This window comes from Nannobrachium achirus, assembly GCF_963921795.1.
Source record: "Nannobrachium achirus genome assembly, chromosome: 18".
Classification (NCBI taxonomy): domain Eukaryota; kingdom Metazoa; phylum Chordata; class Actinopteri; order Myctophiformes; family Myctophidae; genus Nannobrachium; species Nannobrachium achirus.
In genome coordinates this window covers 21,960,843-21,986,693 of record NC_137825.1, presented here as the reverse complement: position 1 = coordinate 21,986,693, position 25,851 = coordinate 21,960,843, and the positions used below count along the sequence as shown (strand labels likewise).

Here is a 25,851-nt window from a genome sequence, read left to right as displayed (position 1 = left end):
GATGTGACAAGCTGAGAGAAGGGGACACTCAATCAATCCTGTCAGGCTTCTCCGGCAATCAGAGAGACAGCCAGCCGCTGGAGACGGCATGCAGCCACCGCTGCCTCATGTCTGCTGCCTATTAGGAGCAACTTTTTTATGAAAAGTCACTCGTAAATATTGGCAGTTGCGGCCTTGAGTATTGCAGGGTTTTTCTGGGAGGGGTTTGTTTTTCTAAAGTGTTGTTGCTTTATTTGCGCTTGCTTTCTTAAATGTTGTTTAAATAGTGGTCCTCAAACATTTTCTTGTGAAGGACCACCCAATTTTTGTGCCAGGTACCCCCGTAACAGATCGCGGCTGGTCGCTTCTTTTTGGCTTTGTTTAGGTATAGACCCATGGCCGCTTGTTTCTGTATAGCAAAATCTGGCAACTGCATGCGGTGCTACAGTATATTGATGAGGGAGGCTGCCTCGCTAATGATGGTAAAGCCTGCATGTTTTCTGCAGTGCTGACTGCAAAATCAATGAGACTCATTTTGTGAGCACTGGCGGATTATTTATTATATTATATAAAACATTTCATGTAAAAAAAAAAAGAGGTAGAAAAAAATAAAACAGGGAGAAAGATAACACTTTTTAAGTGCTTTGTTTGTAAATGATTGCTTTTAAGTCGAGGAGGTCATTTTAAACACCAAACATAGAGTACGCATAATACATCACTTCACTTGGTAGTACAGACTCTCCACTTCTGTTTGTTGAATATAAGGTACTAGAGTCTGAATCCATTTGAAAGTCAGAGAGTGTATAAAATGAATGTGATCGAACCGGAATGGTTGATTTGGTTACATTTGTAAAAAACATACCCGGGGGAGATGGAATTACTGTACTTTTCTGCAGATCAGATGGCCTTTGTCCTCTGATGAGTGCTTAGTGGGGAGATGTGTGGGTTTAAGTGACAAAGTACATTTACTTTACTTAAGATTATTATTTAAAAATAAATCATATTTGCACTTAAATCTTTTTGAAAAATTCAAAAAGTTGAATTAAGCAATTCATCAACATTAAATAGAAAATGTACTTTTGAAGTATTCAAGTACTCCGTTACCTCAAGTACACACTTGGCAGGACAAATTTCACTTGTCGTTGTTGAGTAATGTTTATAACCAGGAATATCTACACTTTCACCTGAGTGCTGCTGGGGTTTGACTCTGAGGACTTAGTCAATATGTCCGTACAAGGACAAATCTTGTGTCCGTGGCAAAGACTTGGTCATGTCCCTGGTAAATTTTTGATTTGCACACCATTATAATGTTCTTATTTTGATTTTGAAGACACAACTACAAATGAAGTCTTCTGGTTTTCTTCAGAACATGTATGACACTGATTTAGCCTACTATGACTCTATATAGGAGTCCAATGACCATCACTAGTGGTTCTCAAATGTTTTATTTGCTAGGACCCCCTTATCCCTTTGAGCAAGGGTCTTCAACAGGGGGTCCTTCAATGATCCTCTGATTGTTTGGCACACGCACACCATTTCACTTGTTTTACATTAACCACTTGAACCCTAGCGTCCATATTCTGAGAACTTAAGCCAAAAATAGCAGATCTACTGATCTTGTAGATCAGCTATTTTGGCAAAGAGGTTTTGTAGAGGGGGGAAAAAGAGCAGACCAAGTACAGAGTGATAGCAAGGTCAACTTTATTAAGTATTGACGGTTCAAGTGGTTAAATATCTGAAAACACAAATTGACATGAATCCAAAATACAATGATGATTGTGCTGTCAAACGATGAAACTATATGGAATCCACGAAAAGGTTGTGGGGGTCCCTGCTTCATCTCTCTCTCAACTAAGGGGTCCTTGACCTGAAAGCGTTTGAAGACCCCTGTCTTAGCGTGTACAAATTTCAACACTCTCAGAGTTACAGACCTGTTATAGTCATTCAGGGCTAGGTCTTTATGTGTTTCTGGTAATATCATTGTCCATTGTCCACAATGTCCAGTCATTATTATGTCCATGGTAAAAATGGGATCTGGAAAAGAAAATGTCCACCACAAGCCAGCATAGCGACGACCCTGTCCACCACTGTTCATAGTGCTGACTAAAAGAATTCAGCTTTGATTGGCATCTCCCATGACCTCTTACCTGTGTGTGTGTGTGTGTGTGTGTGTGTGTGTGTGTGTGTGTGTGTGTGTGTGTGTGTGTGTGTGTGTGTGTGTGTGTGTGTGTGTGTGTGTGTGTGTGTGTGTGTGTGTGTGTGTGTGTGTGTGTGTGTGTGTGTGTGTGTGTGTGTGTGCAGCTGTGGACACCACCAAGGACCCCTGTCAGAAGGTCAAGTGCAGCCGCCACAAGGTGTGCGTGGCTCAGGGTTACCAGAGGGCCATGTGCGTCAATCGCAAGAAACTGGAACACAGGTAGGTGGAGCAGGCCTGCCGGCCCTGACCATGCTATTTGTGTCAAAGTATAGTGTGTGTGTGTGTGTGTGTGTGTGTGTGTGTGTGTGTGTGTGTGTGTGTGTGTGTGTGTGTGTGTACTTAAGTACTGTAAGTACGCTTTTGAGGCATTTTTACTTTAATTTCCAATTTTCTATACTTTTTCTTCTACTCCACTACATCTCAGAGGCAAATATTGTACTTTTACTCCACTACAATTATTTGAAAGCTTAAGTTACTTTGTAGATTTGGATTATTATTACAAAACATACATAACCCTCTTCAGCCCTATATATAATATATTTTGGCCTTTTAAAAATAGCAGTAGATTGGCTATTTTCAAAAGATTTGTATACAAATGATACATTTGAAAACTTGTGAAATGGGACATTCTGCATAATGAATACTTTTACTTTTGTACTTTAAGTACATTTTGATACCAATACATTTGTACTTTTCTCAAGTAAATTTTGAATAAAGTAATTTTACTTGTAACAGAGTATTTCTACATTGCATTTGGATTGCATTTTTCCACCACTGTGTGTGTGTGTGTGTGTGTGTGTGTGTGTGTGTGTGTGTGTGTGTGTGTGTGTGTGTGTGTGTGTGTGTGTGTGTGTGTGTGTGTGTGTGTGTGTGTGTGTGTGTGTGTGTGTGTGTGTGTGTGTGTGTGTGTGTGTGTGTGTGTGTGTGTGTGTGTGTGTGTGTGTGTGTGTGTGTGTGTGTGTGTGCGCGCTCGCGCGCGCGCAGGCACATGCACACATAAACAAAGGCAAAGGGGGCTTGAGCCCCTGCCCTTTTACACGTCTGTAAAAGTGCGCTCTCCACACCATGAACGTAGTAGCACTTACTAGTTTGAGAGAAATGCAAATGCCCCCTTTCCATGCAGCATTCAAGAGAATCGCCTCTCCCAAACACTCCTGGACTTGAATGCTGCATTTTATGTTGAAAGAATTGCATCTTCAGCATTGGCTTGAATCTTGATTAACGTCACTGTCGGGTAGAAACCTCGTATCTCCAAGTTTCAAATGTGAAGGTTTTTTTTCGTAAAGTAAAGCCCTGCTTCGTCATACAAGGCTGTCGCACAAAAGGAGTGAAAACAGCAGATCTACAAGCACACAACGCCTCGCACTGCAAGGCGTTGTGTGCTTGTAGATCGGCTGGTTTCACTAGTTTAGTACATTTTTAAAATGATAAATACAAAATGAACGGTGTTGGACATACAAGGTTTCCAACCGACGATGACGTTATACTTAGTTGAGTGCGGCATCACGCACAGAAAATCTTTCCGAAAATGTTCCCAAGGCCCCCCGGCCCACATGAGGCTGAGAGCCGCTGTCTTAATACCTGAGCTTCATTTCATGTCTGAGAGGAGTGCAGGTGCTGCATGATGAAATACGGTGGCCACATCTTGCCCTTCTGGATGTCATTAATGTGGATTCCCCTCCTCTTGGTTTGATGTGGCCCGGCGGGTCATTCTCTCTGCACTGTGACAAACATCCCTGCCCTGCGTCGGACACGTCCACTCCCACAGAGACCACTTAGCCTTCTGCAGCTCACTGCACTGGAAGATATTTATCTCTACCGACCCACCCGTATACACACTTATTCCAGTTTGACTGTGGGGAGGAAAAGAGAGACGGTGGCCACTAGGTCCAATCTGAAAGGATTCAATGTAGTGAGTCATTGCTACCTGCAAAAACAGTGTTGGTTTTGACAGAAGTCGACTAAGTGTCATATGATTCTGGTCGACTAAATCTACAGTATAATTTTGTCAACTGTAGAATTATTTTGGCCTGCCATGAAGGCGTTGTAAAGACTTGTAATGCCTTATTATACACTTGGCTGCATGCTGAAAATAGCAGATTTACAACTCACAATCAGGGGCATAGTTCTGCTGATTTAAAATGACTCCAATACGGAAGTAAAACTTCCTATGATTGGCCGCTAGTTGCGCTGTTTTCCCCCCTGGCCGATCGCAAAAAGAATTGTTCTCCATTGGATCCCATTCATTTTCCCCTTTCGTGTTCTAACCTTAATTAACATTTTCATGAATACTTTATGGTTCCTATCGCTAGTTAAAAATTGCCTTTCATTCACCATCATATGCGTTTTGTCGACATTTGGTCCAATTTATTTTGCAATAAATGATAAAGTTGTGGGGGGTGTGGCCAACTAAACTGATACCTGCCGGCTGTGTTCTTCTTCGTGTGCTGAATTTCGGGAGGCTCCGACCACATTCTCCCATGTATCCCTGCGGTTGCATGTGACCGTTGGCAGCCAATAGCATCCTTTGGTGCCTTTACAATCTATTATGGCAACACCCATGCCAAGGACCCATATTATGTCATTTGCGCTGCATAGAAACCAATGGCTTCGCTTTGTCCATATATTTTATACAGTCTATGCTCACAATGCATCGCTGCGACCCGTTGTGAGCTTGTAGATCTGCTATATTCAGACACCCGAGTTCAACCACACATAAAATGACTACGACTGGTACTTCTCCACCAGTCCCTCCCTAACATTTTAGTCTAGTTTTTAGTCTAGTTGATGACATTTTCAGAATATTTCGTTTTAGTCATCATAGTTTAGTTTTCATTTAGTTTTCGTCAGTGAAAAAAGATAGTCATAGTTTTAGTGGACGAAAATCAACACTGCAGTGCAAACTAAATGGGTAACGACTGGCATTCATATTTTGCAATAAAGGCGGCTTCCTCCAGTCGATGTGTTGCCTGGTTCCAGACCATAGACCCCGCCCACTCTCAGAGTGGACTGTTTCTCTGGTCTGGAGTTGAGTACATGAATCGGCAGTTTAGCAGCCAAAAACTGCGGCTGATCCAATGAGCGTGGGGGGTGGGGGTGGGTTTATCGAATATCCAATCCGCGCAGCAGTTGAAACGGTTCAAACGAAGTTCACACACACAGGCAGGCTGAGGCAGGCACACACACGCGCACGCTGATCACCAAGCTGTTAATGTTGATTACATGTTCCTGGTCGCAGTTCTGTGTGGAAGTAGTCACTGGCACAGACAGAGACACACACACAATCACACACACACGCCGCGAACGTGCGTCGCGTTCACCGTGCGTCGCGATCACTCGTTCGTGGTCGTGCACGCTCTCAAAAAAGTCCCTCCCCCGTAGATTGCTCAGAATAGGGCACAGTCTCAGACTAAAGCGTGAGCTGAGTCTGAAATCAGGCTAGTCGATGTGTGGAATGACGGGCAACGAGCGCGTACAGGGACCACGCTGAAACCTCCTCGCATCGTTCATTGACAACCTCAGTCAGGAAGTCAACACAGTAGCTGACAATGCCTGTGGGTTAGGCTCAGTGAGCATATATGAAGTCATCCACTGTGTTAGCGAGTTCATCAAGCAGTGCAAGCTATTTGGGGCCATGGTGTCTCTTATAGATGGATTATGTCCGTAGGGCCTTAACAGGAGAGTCTATTGGTTTGTTATGACACCGTGTTACGTTGCAGTGGAGGCTTTTTATAATAGAAAGCGATGCTGTACAACTTCAGTAGGATTGTGTCAAGCAAAAGCGCTGCGTGACATTTGCAATTTATATGCTGGGTCACTCAGAAAGTAAATGTTGTTTAACCACTTAAACCCTCTATACTTGCTCAATTGTTCCTTATTTGGCTCTGCACTTGCACCGTCCCCCCATTCATTCCCCATCTCTCTCTCCCCTTTTCCTGTCAGTCTACAGTACTGGTCCTATAAATAAAGGCATAAAAAAGCCCAAAAGCATATCTAAGAAGAAAAAAGATTTGCTTTGTGGATGCATGCTGGGGGTTCAAGTGGTGAAGAATAGGAACCCACACACAAGCTAATGGCTTAGACTTATTTATTTGAACAAAATAATTATAATAAGACGCTTCAATCCATGGTGGATGTTTGTCAGGTCAATTTGTACAGCATAATTGAGCTTTCAATGTGTTCGCCATCAGCAAGTAAATATTGACTCGTTTTTTCTCTTCTCTCCGTTCCGTGCCTACGTCCTTTTTGCCCTGTCTTCCTCAGATTCAGACATCAACAGCCGAACGCCCCAGAGAGCAGCTGTAAGCCTTGCCCCGTGGCTCCGTCCTCACCCGTATGCGGTTCTGACGGACACAACTACGCCTCCCAGGTATGAACAACAACCCAGGGGGACACCGTCATGATGGCTTGTGGTGGTTGTTTTTTGTCAAAATTCCATTTTTGCCACGGACATGCAAAGTGAGCAGACAATAATAATACCAGAAACACATAAAGAGATAGCCCTGAGTGACCATAACAGGTGTTTAACTCTGAGAGTGTTCAAATGGAACCAAATGGACCCGTAAGGGGTCCATTTGGTTCCATTCGTACACTCAGAGTTATGGTTGTCCTGCAAATGAAACTGAAGAAAAACTGGAGACTTGACATTCAATAATTGGGTCTTCTCTTATGATCAAAATAAGAACATTATAATGGTTGGTAAAACCACCACAAGACCAAGTCTTTACCACGGACCACATTTGTCTGTGTCCGGACATATTAATGACCCCCTGACAACAGCTCGTCTCTGTTTATGTCCCCCGACCCCCTCTTTGACGAGGGAATATTGTTCTCTGCCTAGAATACCCAACGCTGACTTTATAGCCGCTGTCCTCCTCGTCTCCATAAAAACCTTGGTTTAAGAAATGAAATGTGCTCGTGTCATCATGTGAAATAATGAGAGGGGGTTTCAGTCATATAGCGTTTTCCCGTCACGCTGACATGCATTATGTGAGCGCGGCAGGGCCAGCGCGGTACATCACTGCTAGCAGGGGGTTGAGGGGCAGGGCTGGCATGATTAATGGCCGACGGCGGCTTTGAGCGGCACCGCCAAATGCACCGGCCACTGCCAGCATTCTTTATTGATTTATGTATAGTTTTTAATTTTGACCTTGTACGAGGAGGCGTCGGCAGGGAAAAAATGACAACTCACTCCGCCGGGCCGGCCACCTTTCACTAAGCGCAGTGTCTCATCTGAATGAGCAATCGCTTTTTCTGCGGTCACCCCCATAAATATTTTATCTGTCTCCCATGCCTCGGCCTCTCTCTCACACTCCCTCCCTCCCTTCCCCCGTGCCTTGTCAGTGGTGGAAAGTTACAAGTACATTTACGCAAGTACTGTACCTGTTAGGTAAATATGTACTTAAAGTACATTTTTAGGCACTTTCACTTTACTTAAGTATGTCAGTTTTTCTGTACACCTCTACTCCTCTACATTGCTCCACTACAATTATTACGTTTTATAATGTGGTACTGCTACTTTTACTCACAATAAAATAAAGAATATGAGTGCTTGGCTTCCCACGGTCATGAAATTCTTGGAAATATTTTTGAATTGGATTTTTTTTTCCAGGCCTGTGAAAGGCTTGGAATTAATCAAATGTTCTGAATGTTCTAGAGTTCTCACTTCTCACCCAACCCGACTGACGTTTTCGGGCCGGGTCCAAAATGTATGCTAATTAGTCAAGCTGGGCCGAGCTGGTTCCCTAAATTTTTTAAAATCAAAATCTATTGCCCAACAATAAATACATTTCAACTGCCCCCAGTGGCCTACCGGTAAGGCCGACAGAAATGGCAATGGATGTGTTGGATGAAAACCTTCAAACCTTCCTGTTATTAAAGAATAACAGGTGACAATGGCTAAAACTCAATCGAAAATCGGTGATCTAAAATCGTGGCAGTTTTCAAGATGTTTTGGACATTATCTCTGGAGCGGAAGGTCCAATCTGCTCAGTTCAAAGCTTGTTGGATGTGTGGCTTTGAGGACAGTAAGCACACAAGGACATCTTTTCAGGGTTATCGAACCTAAAAGTGTGATAAATGTTCTTGGCTGAGTTTCGGGCCGACCCAGAAGGGCCCAGTTAGGGCCGGGGCCTTCATTTTCAGGCCCGTTGAGAACTCTACCTCATTCCTCCTCTCTCTCTCTCTCTCTGTCTCTCTGCTCCTGTCCTGACAGTGTAAGCTGGAGCAGCAGGCCTGCCTGACAGGCAAGGAGCTGAGTGTGAAGTGCAGCGGCCTGTGTCCCTGTGCCACCGCTCCCACCGCTGCCGTCACACACCATCCCGACGACAGCAAGCACGGCAAGCAGCCTTCGTTTTCACAGCACATTTAGATTTTAGTTTTTATTCATAGTCTTTTGAATACATTTTAGTTTTAGTTTTAGTCATATTTATAGTCATCTGAAAGGTTTTCGTGTTAGTCTAGTCTAGTCTCAGTCGAGTAAATATCATAAGATTTTAGTGCCGATGATTATTTTGGTCGACAAAAATGTTTTTTTGGCGGGCCTTGGTGGCTTCATAATGGCTGATTTTACACTTTGTTGCATGCTGAAAATAGCTGATCTACAAGCTCACAACACATGCTATTTTCAGAGAACTACTGATTTAGTGAGTGTACACCCTGAGTTACAGACCTGTAAGGCTCCATTTGCTTTCATTTCATTTCTCAGAGTTATAGAGCTGTAAAAGTACATTTGGTTCCAAAACATCAATAATTTAGCTGGAGTTAGGGGTCCTTGGGGGGGGTTCCAAGGGGTCCCCGGCCCCCACTTTGAGAACTGCACTGTAAGCGTATTAGCTAGCACACAACGCTATGGCGGGAATCTTCGTGTAGGACACGACTCCAATTTCCTCCCCCATGCAATGTTTACACTAACGGGATCAATACCGGCCAATCTCAGAGATCGAGGTTAGCTAGATTATCCCCCCGTGATGAAAACGGGTCTTTCAATCATGTAGTAATTAATTATTTAGAGTGTACACTATCAGTCATTGCAACCAAACAGTATTGATTGTCCACGGGGCTCTTGGGCAGCATGTGAAAATGCCAATTGATCAAACGTATGAAATGTTACTCCTGTTTTCTCATCTGCAGAGCCATATAGGGTATTTAGTCGGAAGCTGAACTTGGATTTCGATAGCGAGATGCTGTCGGACAGTTAATTGCATAACTTGTGTTTTTCTCAGATCACCAGATAACAGATCACCAGATGACACACCTATGCTTCGTTCACCAGTCACAGTATTGTAGTCAACCCAACATAATCAGCCAACATGCTTTGTCTTGCATCATGTACTAAATAAGTTGACCACAGCAGCAATGGCAGTTATTTGTTTGTTTTTTGTAACTTGTTAATCCATTTAGAACGGGTACACATTATTGTGTATCATTATTTTATGCTTTAACTATTGAAAAATTGCAGATATACTATGGAGTTATTTTCGATTCATTATTGTGTAAGCACCTTTCTGATGTTGAGCAGTTGTATATTAAGAGTTGTGCAGTCGTACCTCTGAATTTGCAGACTTGTATGATGGAATCTGAACGTGAAAAGTAAAAAAAAATCAAACACTCGCACGCTTTTCTTTCTGCAACTGCAAATTCCGGTCTTCAAGCTCGCAAATCGTGACCTTCACGGTTTTGCCAGATTTTGAAAGGGACATATCGATGATTATGTTGCAATATCGCGAGCATGTAAAAATGAGGATTTGCGAGCGCGTAGAAAGGCAGTTGAGGTCGTAAAAGTAAATGTGTGCGTGAATGGGCAGAGCGCACACGTGTATAATGGAATCTGGAGAAAAAAAACACTCTCTACACTTACAGATGTCAGTTTGCAACCTCTCGAATCTTCATGTGCATTTGCTCGCATTTTTTCAGTGTCGCCTGCTCGCTTTTGCCAAATATTGCATCCACATATCGAGGAATATGTTTCAATTTAAAGAGCAACAGTTTAAACTAATCTGAGCAAGTGTAGAAGGGATTTGAGGCTAATCTGAGCGCGAGCAGAGAGTGTCTGTGTGGGAGCGCGAGCGTACGGCTAATCTGAGCGCGAGCAGAGAGTGTCTGTGATGCGGGAGCGCAGGGATCAGCTCTACTGCCTTGTAGGAACTGCAATGATTTTTCTTCACCACCCGGGGGAGCTGTTTTCAATGTGTAGTCAATTTAGACCATTGGTTCTCAAAATGGACCCCCAGATTGACACTTATTAGCCCGCGGACCCCTATTAATCTAATAACCAGTGATCAAGGAAGCCAAAGTTACGTTGTCACTATCACAGAGATTATCTTGTGTTGTGATGTACAGTAGGCTACCTTACCTCTGTCAAAAAGACGTTTCTATTAACATGCAAATTCATCTAATAACAGTGAAAGTAAAGTTGTCCATACAGTATCACTAGAGATTAACTTGTATTGAACCCTCTGCTAACACAAATGCGTTTCTATTAACATGCTAATTAATCTAATAACGATCGTGATCAATCACTAGACATTTAGTCTCATGATCTGTAGGCCTACCTTTGAATGATGCCATCAATCATTAACAGCTGCCAAAGTAATCAACCACCATAATATTGTAACAGTTGACTTTTAATTTGTACTCTGCAATGTCATAATCACTGGTAACCTATTAACCTTATTATTAATTAATAAGGTAACTTCAATCAGAAAACTATATACTACTAAGTGCAGTATGCCCCCCCCCCCCCTTATTATAATTTCCAATACTTTTCATTAACATGTATTGTATGTATTATGGATGTTTTTTATTGACAATAGACTGGTTGCATTCGAGTTGAATGGCTTGGGATAATATATATCCTGTACAAAAGCCTCGCTTTGTTTTATTTATTTGTATTTATTATTTTTTATGTATTATCATTTCATCTTGGTTGGTCTCTTGTGGTGTTCTGTATTTTGCTGGCATCTTCCAAACTGAAGCTGATGGTGGTGTGTTCTGGTAGACATCACTGGCAATGGGCAGGGGAGGTGGCTGTGCTTTCACCAGGAGTGGCAGCTGGGAAATAATAAAAAATACATAATTATAACCACACAACATGACAAATACATGTAACCTATGGCATTGCATTGTAATAGTTACAGATGTTTTCATTAAAATCTTTTCTAGGTTGCCATGCCCAGGAGCAATGCCATTCCCAAGTTGTTAATAACTTTGCTGTATGTGTGTGTGTGTGTGTGTGTGTGTGTGTGTGTGTGTGTGTGTGTGTGTGTGTGTGTGTGTGTGTGTGTGTGTGCAAATGTAACCACATGTATTTATCTATGTACAGTGTGTGTGTGTTTTTTTTTTTGTTTTTTTTTTACCTCATCCCTAAAGTGCATTTAAAACATTTACCTGGTAGACCGGGTACATTTCAGCAGGTAACAGGTATAACAACACATCGGTTTTCTGGGCCTAGAAAGAAGGGGGGAAAACCTGGATCAAGCACATATAGTTTTCTGAAGTTATAACCATTACAAGGATATGTTATCACTGCTTCCTGAGAATTATGCATTATTCTCTGTCCTATACAGAGATAGAGGGGCATATACTGTAAACTGAAATGGGATTGAGTGTTCATTACAATAATAGGTTAACAGTGATTATGACATTGCAGGTAGAGTAGCCTACAAATTAAAAGTCAACTGTTACAATATTGTGGTGGTTGACTACTTTGGCAGCTGTTAATGATTGATGGCATCTTGTAAAGACAAATCATGAGACCAAATGTCTAGTGACTGATCACGATCGTTATTAGATTAATTAGCATGTTAATAAAAACGCATTTTTGTTAGCAGAGGGTTCATCACAATACAAGTTAATCATACTGTATGGTATGGACAACTTTACTTTCACAGTTAGATGAATTTGCATGTTACTAGAAACGTCTTCTTGACAGAGGTAAGGTAAAGGTACTGTAGGCTACATCACAACACAAGATCTCTGTGATAGTGATATTGACAACATAACTTGGCATCCTTGATCACTGGTTATTAGATTAATGGTTATTAGATTAATGATCATAGGGGTCCGCGGGCTAAAAAGTGTCAATCTGGGGGTCCTTGACATGAAACATTTTGAGAACCTATGGTCTAAGTTTAGCGCTGGTCCGTCCATATATTGAATGTTATGGCTCAGTAGTTTTGATCTTCTTGATCCAAAGCTACAGTATGGCTAATATAAACCAAGGCAGCCTTTTCACTCATTCACCTAAAGCGACGCAACATCAACGTTTACTAAACAATGGTGAAATCAATCGTCTAATAAACAATAACTAACTTACCCTGGGTGTCGCCTGTAAGTTCCCGACGTTCAGTTGTTTGTGTTAGAGATGGATGGGACGTTCGCGAACGAATCGAGTATTTGAACGGCTCTTTGAAATGAACGATGGGATCCGGTTCGCAGTAGGAAGCCGTTCCTTTCTAATGAACAGTGGTGGGAAAAGTAGCCTACTCAATTTCTTTACTTAAATAAAAATATCAATACTGCAATCAAGTAGAAGTTTGGAATGTTAATGTACTTGAGTAAAAGTAAAAACGTAGGCTATTGGTATCAAAATGTACTTAAAGTACCAATATTAAAACGTAGGCCTACTCATTAGGCTATGCAGAATGTCCTGTTTCACAGGTTTCCCAATGAGTAAAATGTAGAAAAATCATTTGAAAAAAGCAGAAAAATCTTTTGAAAATAGCAGATCTACAAACTTACAATGCGTCGCTTTGCGATGCATTGTGAGCTTGTAGATCAGCTATTTTCAAATGGCAGGTTTGCACCTATATATGTCCGAAATAAATGTATATAAGGTTGAAGTTATTTGTAATTATAATCAAAATCTATAAAGTAACTAGTAGAATGAGCCAGTCTTTTGAACGGCTCTTTGAAAGGAACAGATCCCAGAGTTCCGGCTCACTTCAAAGAACCATAAATCCCATCTCTAATTTGTGTGGTCTAAATAATAATACTCCTTTCATACGTTCCGGTGCCTAATCACTGTTGCACGTTCCCCAGCAACAACGTTTCACCATGGCGTTATTTTAATTTTGTAATAATATAAATAAATGTTCTTGATTATCTGGCGATTGATTAATAGGCGATCTTGATATGGGGAGTTGACGACACATTGAAAACAGCTCCCCCGGGTGGTGAAGAAAAATCATTGCAGTTCCTACAAGGCGCAGAGCTGATCCCATGGCTGATCCTGTGCTCTCTCGCTTCTCCTCAGTCACACACACACTCGCACTTCCGTAACAAAATTATTCTGCAAAGCAGATTCACCTCACGAATTTGCCTCTGCTCGCGCTCAGATTAGTTTTTACACGCTCGCAAATCGCCGTGTACACTTTCTCAAATCAAGATTGGAAGCGCTCGAATTTTTTCAGTGTCCCCTGCACGGTTTTGCCAGATTTTGAAAGAACATATCGATAATTATGTTGCAATATCGTGAGCGACAGTTTACCACATTTGAGCATGTGTACATGAGGATTTGCGAGCGCAAAGAAAGGCAGTTGAGGCTGTAAAAGTAAATGTGCGCGTGAGCAGGGGGAAAAAACACTCTCTACACGTACAGATGTCAGTTTGCAACCTCTCGAATCATCATGTGCAGATGCTCGCATTTTTTCAGTGTCGCCTGCTCGCTTTTGCCAAATATTGCATCAACATATCAAGGAATATGTTTCAAAATAGAGAACAACAGTCTCAACTAATCTGAGCAAGTGTAGAAAAGGATTCGAGGTCGCAAAAGACGACTTGTGAACGTGTAGACAGAGATTTGTATTTTTTTTGCCTTTTCACGTTCAGATTCCATCATACAAGTCTGCAAATTCAGAGGTACGACTGCACAACTCTTAATATACAACTGCTCAACATCAGAAATCTCCTCTCACGAATAAGTTACAATAATAACTCCATAATATACCATCTAACAATATTTTGTTTCAGGGACCCCCCAGAAGCAAAATTCGAGTTACAAACGTTCGCTTTGATATTCAAAGATTTGCGCACATTTTCACGACTTTTTCAAAAATAGCAGATCTACAAGCTCGCAGCGCGGCTGTGAGCTTGTATATCTGCTATTTTTCACTGGTTAAAGCATTCAATAATTCTAGGCCTAAATTTTAAACAGGAGCTGTGCAGGGAATAACCACATCCAAGCATACTTTTCTTTATCAGAGTTTTATCAGACTACAAATGCTGTTTTAATGATTTTATTTTCTGTTATTGTTCTTCCTCTTGCTGATGTTTGCTGTTTATTACATGTCTGTAAAGCTAAACCACTTTGTAAGTATGTTTGGAAAAGCCCCATGCAAATCAAACAGATCGATAACATTAAATAACCGCTCAAACCGTTATCAGTTCAGTGGATCTGCACACCAATAGTGGATACGCTCGTACTGTGGCCTGTCAGCAGCCAGGTTTAAATGTAATGCTCATTAATGAAGCCGTAACGTTGGTTGTGAAATCCATAACGTACGGCTTTTCTTGCTACCAGATCTTTAATTAGAACAGCATAGTATAAACGTGTTGACAAGCCTCCTACCTCCGTTCTGGTCCAAAAGTGTTAACAAACTACATATGCTGTCACATTATTCAGTGCACATTTCTTTGGTACACTTTGTGTTTTGATTGCTGCTATTCTAAAGGTTAGCTTTCAAACTGCTTCTTGCTACAACTCAGGGAAAGACATCCTATAAATCCTAATAACGTCTGAGTCATTGTCTCTCTGCATGGACTTTGTCAGAGTACCCGTTGTACCCCTCTGTCCGTGTCCATTTTGTGCCCATTTATGGAGATATCTGTCTGTCCTTGTCTATTTTATGCCCATTTATAGAGCTCTCTGTATCTGTCAGAGTGTGTCTCTTTCATGGCCATTTACTGTATGGCGATCCCTGATGTCATCATTATATGGCCTTATATTGGCATGCAGAAAAATGTGCTCCTCGGCGCACAGGTGTCCGCCAGGGCAGATAGCTGTGTGCTGACGTTGCACATACAGTAAACCCGTCCGCCTATATACCATTCCTAAGCAGATGTCAGTGCGGGGGAAAAAGTGAGCTGGTTTTGCAGCGAGGGAGCCCTGGCCTTTCACACCACACTTCACATTGTGTTCTCTTTACTGTATGTCAGTGGGAACACTGTGATGCCATGCCGAGCCCCCTGGGGGGCAACGGTGAGACAGACTGCTGATGAGTGCTGTGTGCTAAGGGGCCTTCATTAATGCTGGGATTGTGTGTGCGTTGTTGTGTCCCTCAGAGAGCTGCACCGGACAGGACCTGGCAGACCTGGGCGACCGCCTCAGAGACTGGTTCCAGCTCCTCCATGGCAACGCCAAGCACAACAACTCTGGCAAGTCCGGAGGCGCCACCGCTTCAGGTAGGTACCAATAGGGGGCAGAAGCTACTTTCTGTGGTACTGTAGTAGTCCCTCTCACAAAGCTGGTTTCTATGTCTGCGGCGCTGCGCTACTGCAGTGTACTAGTCTCTCTCTATTCTCAAGAACAGAGAGGGTGCTGTTTTTCCCTTTTCCTTGATGATGGGTTCCCAGATTGAGTTTTAGTTGACTAAATGTCATAAGGTTTTAGTTGACTAAATCTACACTTGATTTTGTCGACTGATTTTGTCGACTGCTCTACTGCTTCCTCTACTGCCTGTGCAGCACAACTTAACCACGGCATGATGAAATATGCTGCAAACATCAAATACTGTATGTTGAAATGAGACTCACTTTAATTTATGCATGCAATAAATGTATAGCACTTGACTTTGAAAGAGGAGCAAGGACACACCAACTACTATCAGAAATATACAGCACAGTTACTGTATTATGTAGTTTAGGAAAACAACAGGACCTCACTCACATACAGGGCTAGGGTGTAGCTATAAAATAATCGGTAGATTACAAATTATACATCTAAAAAAAAATGTAATTTATGATACAAATACATACCTACTAGTGATGCGCGGATCAACCCGGTGCCCCCACCCGCCCGCCAACCCGCCCGCATGCGGGTGGGTGGGTCGAGGTTCTCAGACTCAATTGGCGGGCGGCGGGCGGGCGGGTTATCACCACTCTCATGTGCAAAAAATAAATAAGAATAATCACCTGTTCTTATTTGCCTTTTATTCTTAACCCATACAGGGCCAGATTTCCAAAATATGAATATGAATGTGCGCTTATAACGCCAGGAAATAGCTATTTTGTATCCCCCCAGACCACCTTAACCAGACCACCTTAACGAATGCACGTTCAGCATACCATACCACCAGATGACCACTAGAGACCACCATACACCATACACTGACATGGTCCCATGTTAAGCCTGTTTAAATCCACATAACAGGATGAGACGCTGACTTGGTCCTCATTGACTTAACATGGACGGGCCGCCGGTCACCATTTCAGCTCAATACTGTTCAATTCGTGCTTGATCGTCTCAAACCACCATTGGTATGGGCATCGGGACGTATATAGATGCCACACAGAAAGTTTCAGAATCAAAATCCGACCTAGTGAAGCTACGTGAGGGTCGGATGGTTGCATTGAGGCTAACGCTAGCAGAGGCCTGTTGTCAACAGGAAGCCCTGGTTTAAAGGTGACGTCATAATCGTATCCTTTTTTTTCACGGTTTACGTGTGGACATTAGCTGAGGTAAGCTAACCATTTCGCTCCGTCTATAAACACATATTAAAAGCTTAAACAATGCTTTTATATAAAAGTCGCTCCGAGTCGCTCGGCACCAAACGCCATAGTGAACTAGTCGCTCGTAAAGTCGCCCGGCGCTAACTGAGTTAATAAGAGTAGGCCTATAAGAATAAGAATACAACGTTTGAATACGAACACGAGCGAGCGAGTTTTAAATTGCGCCAGAGAGGAGCGAGGTTTCTCCTCCGCTCCTTGGTGCGAGGACCGCCCCGCTCCTGTTGGGGCCGCGAACCACGTTTTGCCAACATTTGACACAACGTGAGGTCGTGAGCACAGCAGAGAAGATGCACAAACAATTCAGCGCGTGTCGCTGATCAGGATTTCACTTATATGTCTCTGTCATCCACACAAGTCTGTTTATAAATACTTTGTGTCGGTTAAGTTATATAACCAGCCAGTCAACGGATACGATTTGAAACACAACTTTCGCATGTGAGACAGATTTTTTGACTGAATGAACCAACCACGCTCACCTCGAGGCTCCAGTCGCTCCCATGCATCTCTCCAATCTGGTGATTAATCAATAACCAACAGGATTTAATATTGTCCGTCTTTTGCTGTCTGTTTAAAGTGTGAGGCGCTGTATAAATATGATTGACATAAAACCTGAAACGTCATTCTTACCCCGACGATGCCCCAGAGAGAATGAACGTCTTTGAATGAATGTCTTTTAGGCTAAACCCCAATTTGAACAACACGTTTGTTTATTTAGCCCATGACAATATTGTGCTACTGTAAACCTTTCTGTAAAGCGACTTTGGGTAGGTCTACTTAGAAGAGCCATATATAAAGATGAGCTATTGTGGAGATGATATACCATCTTTTTTTTTAAATGCGGGTTGCGGGGCGGGCGGATTCGTTGATTTATATATTGTCCTGCGGCGCGGGCAGGTTACGTTCCGTGCGGGCTATGGGCGGTGCGGGCTATGAAAAAAAGCTGACCCGCGCATCACTAATACCTACAGACTACAGAGATTCCTGGAATGTACAGTCTATAGTGGTTTTCAACCCTTTTCATATCAAGGTCCATTATGTATTTGGCATTTGAGCCACGGACCACCTTTTGATGAGATTTTGCCTCTCAGACCTAAGAATATTTTGTTATCGTTAATTGAGATTTTTGTCAACAATTCTTCCATGTTCTATTGATGTCGGTACCATTGGAGAGATAACAGGAAAATGTCGACCAGTATAATAATTCCTCTAACTTCTTTGATTGTAAATTAACTAATGCAGATGTTTAACAATAATTTAACTCTTGAGAGCATAAAACGAAACCAAATGGACCTATAAGGTCCATTTGGTTTCATATACTTTTGAGAGTGAAAGATCTATATAGGTCCATTTGGTTACCAACTCTCCATCATTTAGCTGGGGACCACCTGGAACCACCTCAAGGACCACTGGTGGTCCCAGGACCACTGGTTGAAAACCACTGGTATAGATACCGGTAGATATACATACTGTATGTTGTGGGCAAACAATATAGGGCATAGCAGTGGTCCATACATTTTTCCCATAGATATTTACACAAATATTTATATAAATTATTTTAAAGATGGGGTGCTGTGTTTTTTCCCCCCTACAACATAATCATCAGGTATTATTGCGACCCTAGGTTGCATTTACTATAAAAACCTCCAGATCCTGTGCGTGCGTCAGGGTGCGTGACACATCAGCGTGCATCACAGTGCGTGACACCTCATCCCAGCTCAGCAGAAGGATATACCGTAGCTGACCTGTTCTGACATCATAATGATGTTGCAAATGAATTCCATCCTTGTCTGACAGACCTATGACGTCTATGACGTCTGACATCATACAATCCCTTTCATGCCCATATATGGAGATGTCATCAATAGTCACACTTGCAAATGAATTCCGTCCTTGTCCCTTTTATACCAATATATGGGCATAGAAGGGATATATGGGCATCAATATTAAGCCCATATCTGGGAATACCCATATGTGGACATATTGTGTCAATGTGTCAGTCTCATGTGTTCTGTGACGTCAAACATCTATGATGATCTATGATCTCCATATTTGGGAAAATATGGCCACATTTTGTCCGACTTAAACAACCAACCAGGTCTGTGCATTATTTTGGTCAAAGTTGATCCCATCCCATTTTCCCCTCCACAGATGGTCATCATTCACCAGGATCCTGGATGGCTTGATTCTAGGCATAAAACTACTGCACTTTGTTGAGTTTGTCATTGCTATGCCCTATTGATTTCCTTCCCAGCGCCTTTCCTATTGTGCAGAAGCCAAGCATACAGTAGCTACTGAGAAAATGCAATGCTCAATTGCTGATTCCCCCCCCCCCCCACCCCCTACAGTGTTGGACAAAAGCCTGGTAGCGAGCTGCAAGGATTCCATTGGCTGGATGTTCTCCAGGCTGGACACCAGCGGTGACCTCTATCTGGACCACGCTGAGCTCGCAGCCATTAACCTGGACAAGTACGAGGTCTGCATCCGGCCCTTCTTCAACTCCTGTGACAGCTACAAGGACGGCAAGGTCTCCACGGCCGAGTGGTGCTTCTGCTTCTGGAGGGAAAGTGAGTGAAAGAAGGGGGATCTTTAGTAGGTGGTAGGGCTGGTAACATTCCTCAGAAATTACTAGTAGTAGTACTAGTCATAGTTGAAAAGCAGCGCTCAGTTAGTATGAAAATGTCCATCTCATGTCCGTCACGCTCATGTCTGTGAGTCACGCTAATACACAACATTTCGTTACCTATCGACCTCAGTTCCTCCCTTCCATTCCATCCATGAAGGCAGGTTATAAAAAGTTGTAAGTAACGCATTTGGTGTAACACTCACTCACATGGGTCTGTGGCGCGTCGCTGGATTGACTGTGGCTTTCGCAGGCTTTTCACAGGCTTTAACACGCTGTTTAACCGAGCGCTGCTTTTCAGCGTGACCTGTGGCCGCGTCTCTTCCTTAGGGCGTCCTCCTACAGATTTTGCCCTAAAATCACGCAAAGCGGTACACAATATCTCTACAGTCATGTCATCAAAATGCATCTGTCCCTTCTAGCGCCACCATCTGGTCGATTTTTGAAAAACACATTTTTGGACACCGCTCCTACATATTTTGCCCTAAAATCACACAAAGCTGTACACAGTATCTCTAAAGTCATGTCATCAACATGGATCTGTCCCATTTCCCATATATTCCCTCCTGATTGGCTACCATTGCATTCTAAAGTGTGTGTATTGCAACCTGGCGGTCGCTTATCTCCAGATTTAGGGAGTCCTACTGGTAGTAATAGTAGTAGTAGTAGTAGTAGTAGACTAGGGTTATTGTAGGTGTTCCTTGACATGAAAACGTTGTTTACTTTAGAGCTTACACTGGCAGCGGAAAATGTACAGTACATCTACACTACAGTATATGACAAGAATCATCAATCGATGGATACATCTTCGAGATTCAGATGTTAGACAGAGGAGTTCTGTCTACCTCGAACACACCATGCCTGGCACATATTGATGTGGAGTGTATTTATGAGAATATCGTCGACCACTCAACATCCATAAATTGTACATTCAGATCAGCTCTGCCCCGCCTCTCTCAAAGCATCAATAGATGCTGCCTGCGTAGATGAAAGTTTCATATCCATAACAGGCAGCATGCCTTTGAGAAATGGAGCTGTTGGGAATAGAATTATTCTGCATGGTTATGGGCCCTATCCCTCACATAAATATAAATAAAATGTTCTCTGGATATACCAAATTTAGCTCTTGAGCTGATAGAATGTACAGAACTCAGGGTCCTCCAGGGGTCTATACTAGTTGGTTCCCTCCTTTCTTTCCCTCCACACCCAATCTTTTCAGTGAAAATAGCTGATCTACAAGCTTGCAGATCTTGTAGTAATATTTTCTGAGCTTATTTTCTACAAAATGTTCAGCGATTATGACATGCCCAGAAAAGGGACGCGAGGGTTTATTTGGTTGAATTAGACAATTCCGTGCTCACGCCGCACTAGCCAGACTAAGAAGGAGTCATTATGAAGTGTGGGGGGGGGGGGGGGGGATGATGATTCGCTACAATCGAGGGCACAGAGCCAGCCAGCTTACACCGTCCAAATTGTTTCCGCACCTGAGCCCATAAACAATAGGTACTGACTGATGGACTAAGAAGGCGGTGGAAGTGTGCTGCCGTGCGATATAGGCATTACCGAATGCACCAGAATTGGGAGAGAGGTTGACTGAGGCAGACATCATCGCCAGCATACATAACAATAACTTGCGGTATATGTTCCCTCCCGCCTCTTAGTATGCCACGAATCTCCGGTGAGGAATGTAGTCGGATCGTGAGAGGCTCGATAGCTCCCTCAAATAGAAGGGGCGAGATTGGGCATCCCTACTTGGTGCCCTGTTGAAGCAGGAAATACTGGGGATTAATATTATTAGTGTGCACTGAACTGAAGACTTTGGGGTCACGTATAGCAATTTTACCCATGATAGAAAGTTCAGACCAAATCCGAATCTCTCCAGACCTTTTTTTTTGCAGAGAAATAATTGCCTTGAGTTGTGGTTGACTGGGATCTGATGGATGTCTGATGTTTTGAAAGCCGGTGAATATATAACATTTTTGAAAGGCAGGGTTTGGTGTGATGAAATAATTGAAGGTAGGGTAGACTCTAGGCCAGGGGTCTTCAATGTTTTTCAGGTCAAGGACCCTTTAGCTGAGAGAGAGATGAAGCAGGGCCCCCCATACATAATTGTATAAAGTTGTGTTGCAGATTAAAGCTTTTCATAGATTTTCATAGATAGCTTCATAGACACTCATTTAATCATTGAAATCCTCAATACTTAGAAACTTGACCGTTGGCTGCTCTTTTTCCCTCAATAACTTGCTGAAAATAGCAGATCTACAAGCACACAACACCTCGCAGCGTGAGGCGTTGTGTGCTTGTGGATCTGCTATTTTGGCCAATGTTCCCCTCAAAATAGGGATTCTAGGGTTGAAGTAAAAAAAAACACAACTGATGGGATGCTTTTCCTGTTTAATTAGAACAGAAATAGGAAAGTAATAGAAAGTTGGTGGCCCTCAGAGATTGGCAGCAACTTGTCCCCAATTCTCTTTAAAAATTCAACAATAAATCCATCAGGCACTGTGCTTTTATAATTATGTTCTAACAAAGGGACTCTATTCACGCCCCACCCAGTCAGCAAATTTCTCAGCAACTTCCTGGTGCTGACGTCACGCTTTGAAGGGGAAACCCTGCTAAAAGCCCATAGAGTTAACACAGAAATCGCTGGGCTTAAAGCTAACAAATCAGTAAATTATAATGCTTTGTGCCTTTTACTATCTTGTGTTCTTGATCATGCTAGCCGTATTTTATACTTTACTATTCGGAAATTGCATTACATTTGCGATTTCTGTTAACTCTATGGGCTTTTAGCAGAGTTTCCCCTTCAAAGCGTGACGTCAGCACCAGGAAGTTGCTGAGTGGGCGGGGCGTGAATAGGGTGAAATGGAGTTTAGAAGGGTCATGGATCATCTCTGAAGTGTCAAGAGAGGACTAATATAATTTTACGCATTATGAAGCACTCATCATCAGAAATCAGTTAATTGCCATCAAAGAGTAGAGGCTTTGAACTGTCTAATAATCTGTTGGGTGATAATCTTGCCTCATAAGCAAGCAAGACTAAGACTGCTAAAATGCCATGGGCACTCGGTAGCATTCATTGGGGGGGGGATTTTTGAAACACCCATCATGGTCACATATAACAATGCCTTCATGCCTGCTGCAATGTCTTGACTGAGGTCAGCTACTGGCTTATCGATTAGATGATAATCAATGTGAGAATAGGAATGATGCACTCGGGAGAAGAATGTAATCAAATCGGGAGGAAACGCCAGCTGGATCAGACATAGTATACCTATACAGTATATACTGCACATACTGTATTAACACTTAAGTTAACAGGGTTCGATTTGTAAAAATAAAAAATAAATAGGGACACCAGGATTTATGTGCCTAACATACATTTTTATGTTTTAATTGGGATATTATCAAACAGAAATATAAAACATATCAGGCCGTCTAAGTTTCCTAAAAGGAAATGCATGTATTTCAATCTGACCAGATGCAGGGATGAAACATATCCCCACTAAATATATAGGCCTATTTATACTTTTAAATGATATCAGATGCGGAGGCATGGATCCTCCCAACATCCCAACAAGCTAAATGCAACCCTGCATATTGTATCTGTAGTAAGGAATAGTCCTTGAATGCATTTAGCGAGGAAACCTTCCACATCCGTGGGTACCTTGGAAGGAGTATGAAGAGCCTAGTGGAGGTGAGCTGCAGCTCAGCTGGATGGATGGATGGATGGTGCATACAGACTACACACCGTATCCTCACTGTCGGGCAGAAACCTCGTATCTCCAAGTTTCAAATTCGTACGCTTTTACGTAAAGCAAAGCCCTGCTTCATCAAACAAGACTGTCACACAAAACCAGTGAAAATAGACGATCTACAAGCACACAACGCCTCACGGTGCGAGGCGTTTTGTGCTTGTGTGCATGTAGATAGGCTATTTTCATTAGTTTAAATCATTTTTAAAATGATACAAAATGAAACATTTTGGACATACAAGGTTTCCACCCGACAACAACGATATGTGATAGATGGCTGTCTGAGCTCAGCCTTGACTGGGGTCAAGGTTTCCCTGCTGCTGCTGAGCTCTGCACCCATATTATATCCAGTGGTGGAAGAAGTACTCACATGTTGTGCTTAAGTAAAAGTACCAATTACCACAATGTATAAATACTGCTGTTGCAAAATGTTTTTTTTTTTTTTTTTTTGCTGTTGCAAAAAAGGGTGTTGAGCACGGGTCTAAGCACCAGATGGTTAGTTTTTATTCATTTCCCAGAACACGGTGCATTCGCCATTTTCTGCATCCTTCGATTCTGACAGCATCTTTCTCTAGGCTGTCATTCTGGTCCTTCCCAAGTGGTATGTTCCATCAATGGATTGATGGAACATATGCCCTTGATTTCCTGAACAGTGCCAGCCATGATCTCGGTTCGTGTTGAGCGCCAATACCGTCTCAGCTCTGAACTCCCTTTTCAATGTTACAGCTTTGGTTGGAGGGCAGCCTGGTATATTTATAAGAGTTATCTTATTAGCACACTTGCTATCTGATTGATCAGACCTTTAACCCGCCAAAGGCATGGCCCAGATGACATTGATCCCTTCCACAATTATTCAGCGCTGGCTGCCGGTATTCGTATAGTAGTTTGGAGCATGCTTGAGGTAATTTGCCAGATTCACACCAGACCCATTAAGCAGCCGCAGTGTGAACAGGAATTGAGTAAGGGGGAGTGCTCTCATATAGCCACCTTTACTGTCTTACCTGTCAATCTCAATCAAGAAGCTCAGACTTTGCATTGCAAAGATTTTTTATATCAAGAGCACTCTCTCTTTCTCTCTCTGAGTAAGAGCTTTTGATGAGAGTGGGTATGTGCATGTAATGATTCTAACAACGCCATTAAGCACAGCCTGGATAGTAACTAAGTACATTTTACTTAGGTACTGTTAAAGCAAACATTTTCAGGCACTTATCAGGCTTTACTTGAATTACTTTTCTACTTACTTTATATTATACCTCTATGTGATTGGCTGACTTCATCCAGACCAGAAATGTCTAAAGAGACCTGTCAATCAGTGTCATGTCGGTTCCGTCTTGTTCCCTCCAGGACAGAGATGGTGTCAGTCAGTCAGTGTTCCCACCAGGACAGAGATGGTCAGTCAGTGTTGATTTCGTCGACTGAAACTATGGCGAAAAATGTTACTCGACTGCCTTTGTTCACTGACGAAAACGGACTAAAAACTAAGGCTAAGCTATGATGACATGAAAACTATGACTAAATGTACTGTCAACGAATAAAAACTAGACTAAAACGTTAGGGAGGGACTAGTGGAGAAGAGTCCAGTAGAACTAAAATACAGGACATTTTATGTTTGGTTTTATTTTTGGTGTTGCGCTCTGAAAATAGCAGATCTACAAGCTCACAACGCGTGGCAGTGGATGGTTTGCGCCTCCGCTCTTAGCTGAGGGGAGCCAACAAGCCCAAAAGAAGCCACTTGAGCACTTTAAACCTACATACAGGGGGCGCCCGCTGGCCTACTGGTCCAGGCGCATACCACTTAGGCATTGCCACATAGGCATGGATGCCTGGCGGTATCGCCGGTTCGATTCCCGATCCGGACGACCTTTGCCGCATGTCACTCCCCATCTCTCCCCCAATTTCCTGTCAGTCGACTGTCCTATCAATAAAGGCATGAAAGCCCCCCCCAAAAAACCTAAACCTGCATACAGTACAGACCTACAAGCTCACAGCGCGTTGTGGTGGTTGACATTTTCAACCTATAAACAACATGCCCAAAATAGGGATGGACCGATGATGTTATTGTTTTCATTAAATTATCACCATTGTTTATAATTGATTTAAATTGATTGGGTTCGATTAACTGTTGCACATACCTCTCAGCCATAGGGCCTGCCTGCCTACCCTGTGTCCATAACCCCTCTCTACTCTCATCGCCGAGCTCTGGACAAGAATCTGGGGGGGGGGGGGGGGGAATATGAGAATCCTCACGCAAATCGATACGGGCCAAAAGCTGTAATTATGAAGAGCATTGATTGAGATAAAGTTTGGGCTCATGGGCAGAGAGAGCGGTTCAAAGGTATCGCCTGTCATCACTTTTCTTCTTCTTTTTGTCCCTTCTTCCGTCCCCGCAGAACCACCGTGCCTGGCCGAGCTGGAGAGGATCCAAGTCCAGGAGGTGGCCAAAAAAAAGCCTGGTATGTACTGAGCGTTTCTCAACCACGGGAGAAATCCAAGTAAAAAAGGAAACGGATATTGCTTGCTTGTAATATGCATTTAATTCGTTGCTGTGGGTGAAAAAAACAACTTCTGGGAAC

General features: G+C 42.7%; 1 protein-coding gene across 1 annotated transcript in view; it reads left to right on the top strand.

Annotated features, from left to right (window-relative positions):
* LOC308302967 (testican-2) overlaps positions 1-25,851 on the top strand; it is a gene marked incomplete at both ends in the record, with an annotated part of 75,478 nt that overhangs the window by 43,363 nt on the left and 6,264 nt on the right. Inside the window, 6 exons of the mRNA XM_080747286.1 lie at positions 2,281-2,395; positions 6,440-6,545; positions 8,391-8,514; positions 15,458-15,577; positions 19,249-19,467; positions 25,669-25,731. Of these exons, the coding sequence (XP_080603412.1) occupies positions 2,281-2,395; positions 6,440-6,545; positions 8,391-8,514; positions 15,458-15,577; positions 19,249-19,467; positions 25,669-25,731 (747 nt within the window). The remainder of the gene's footprint in view (positions 1-2,280; positions 2,396-6,439; positions 6,546-8,390; positions 8,515-15,457; positions 15,578-19,248; positions 19,468-25,668; positions 25,732-25,851) is intronic.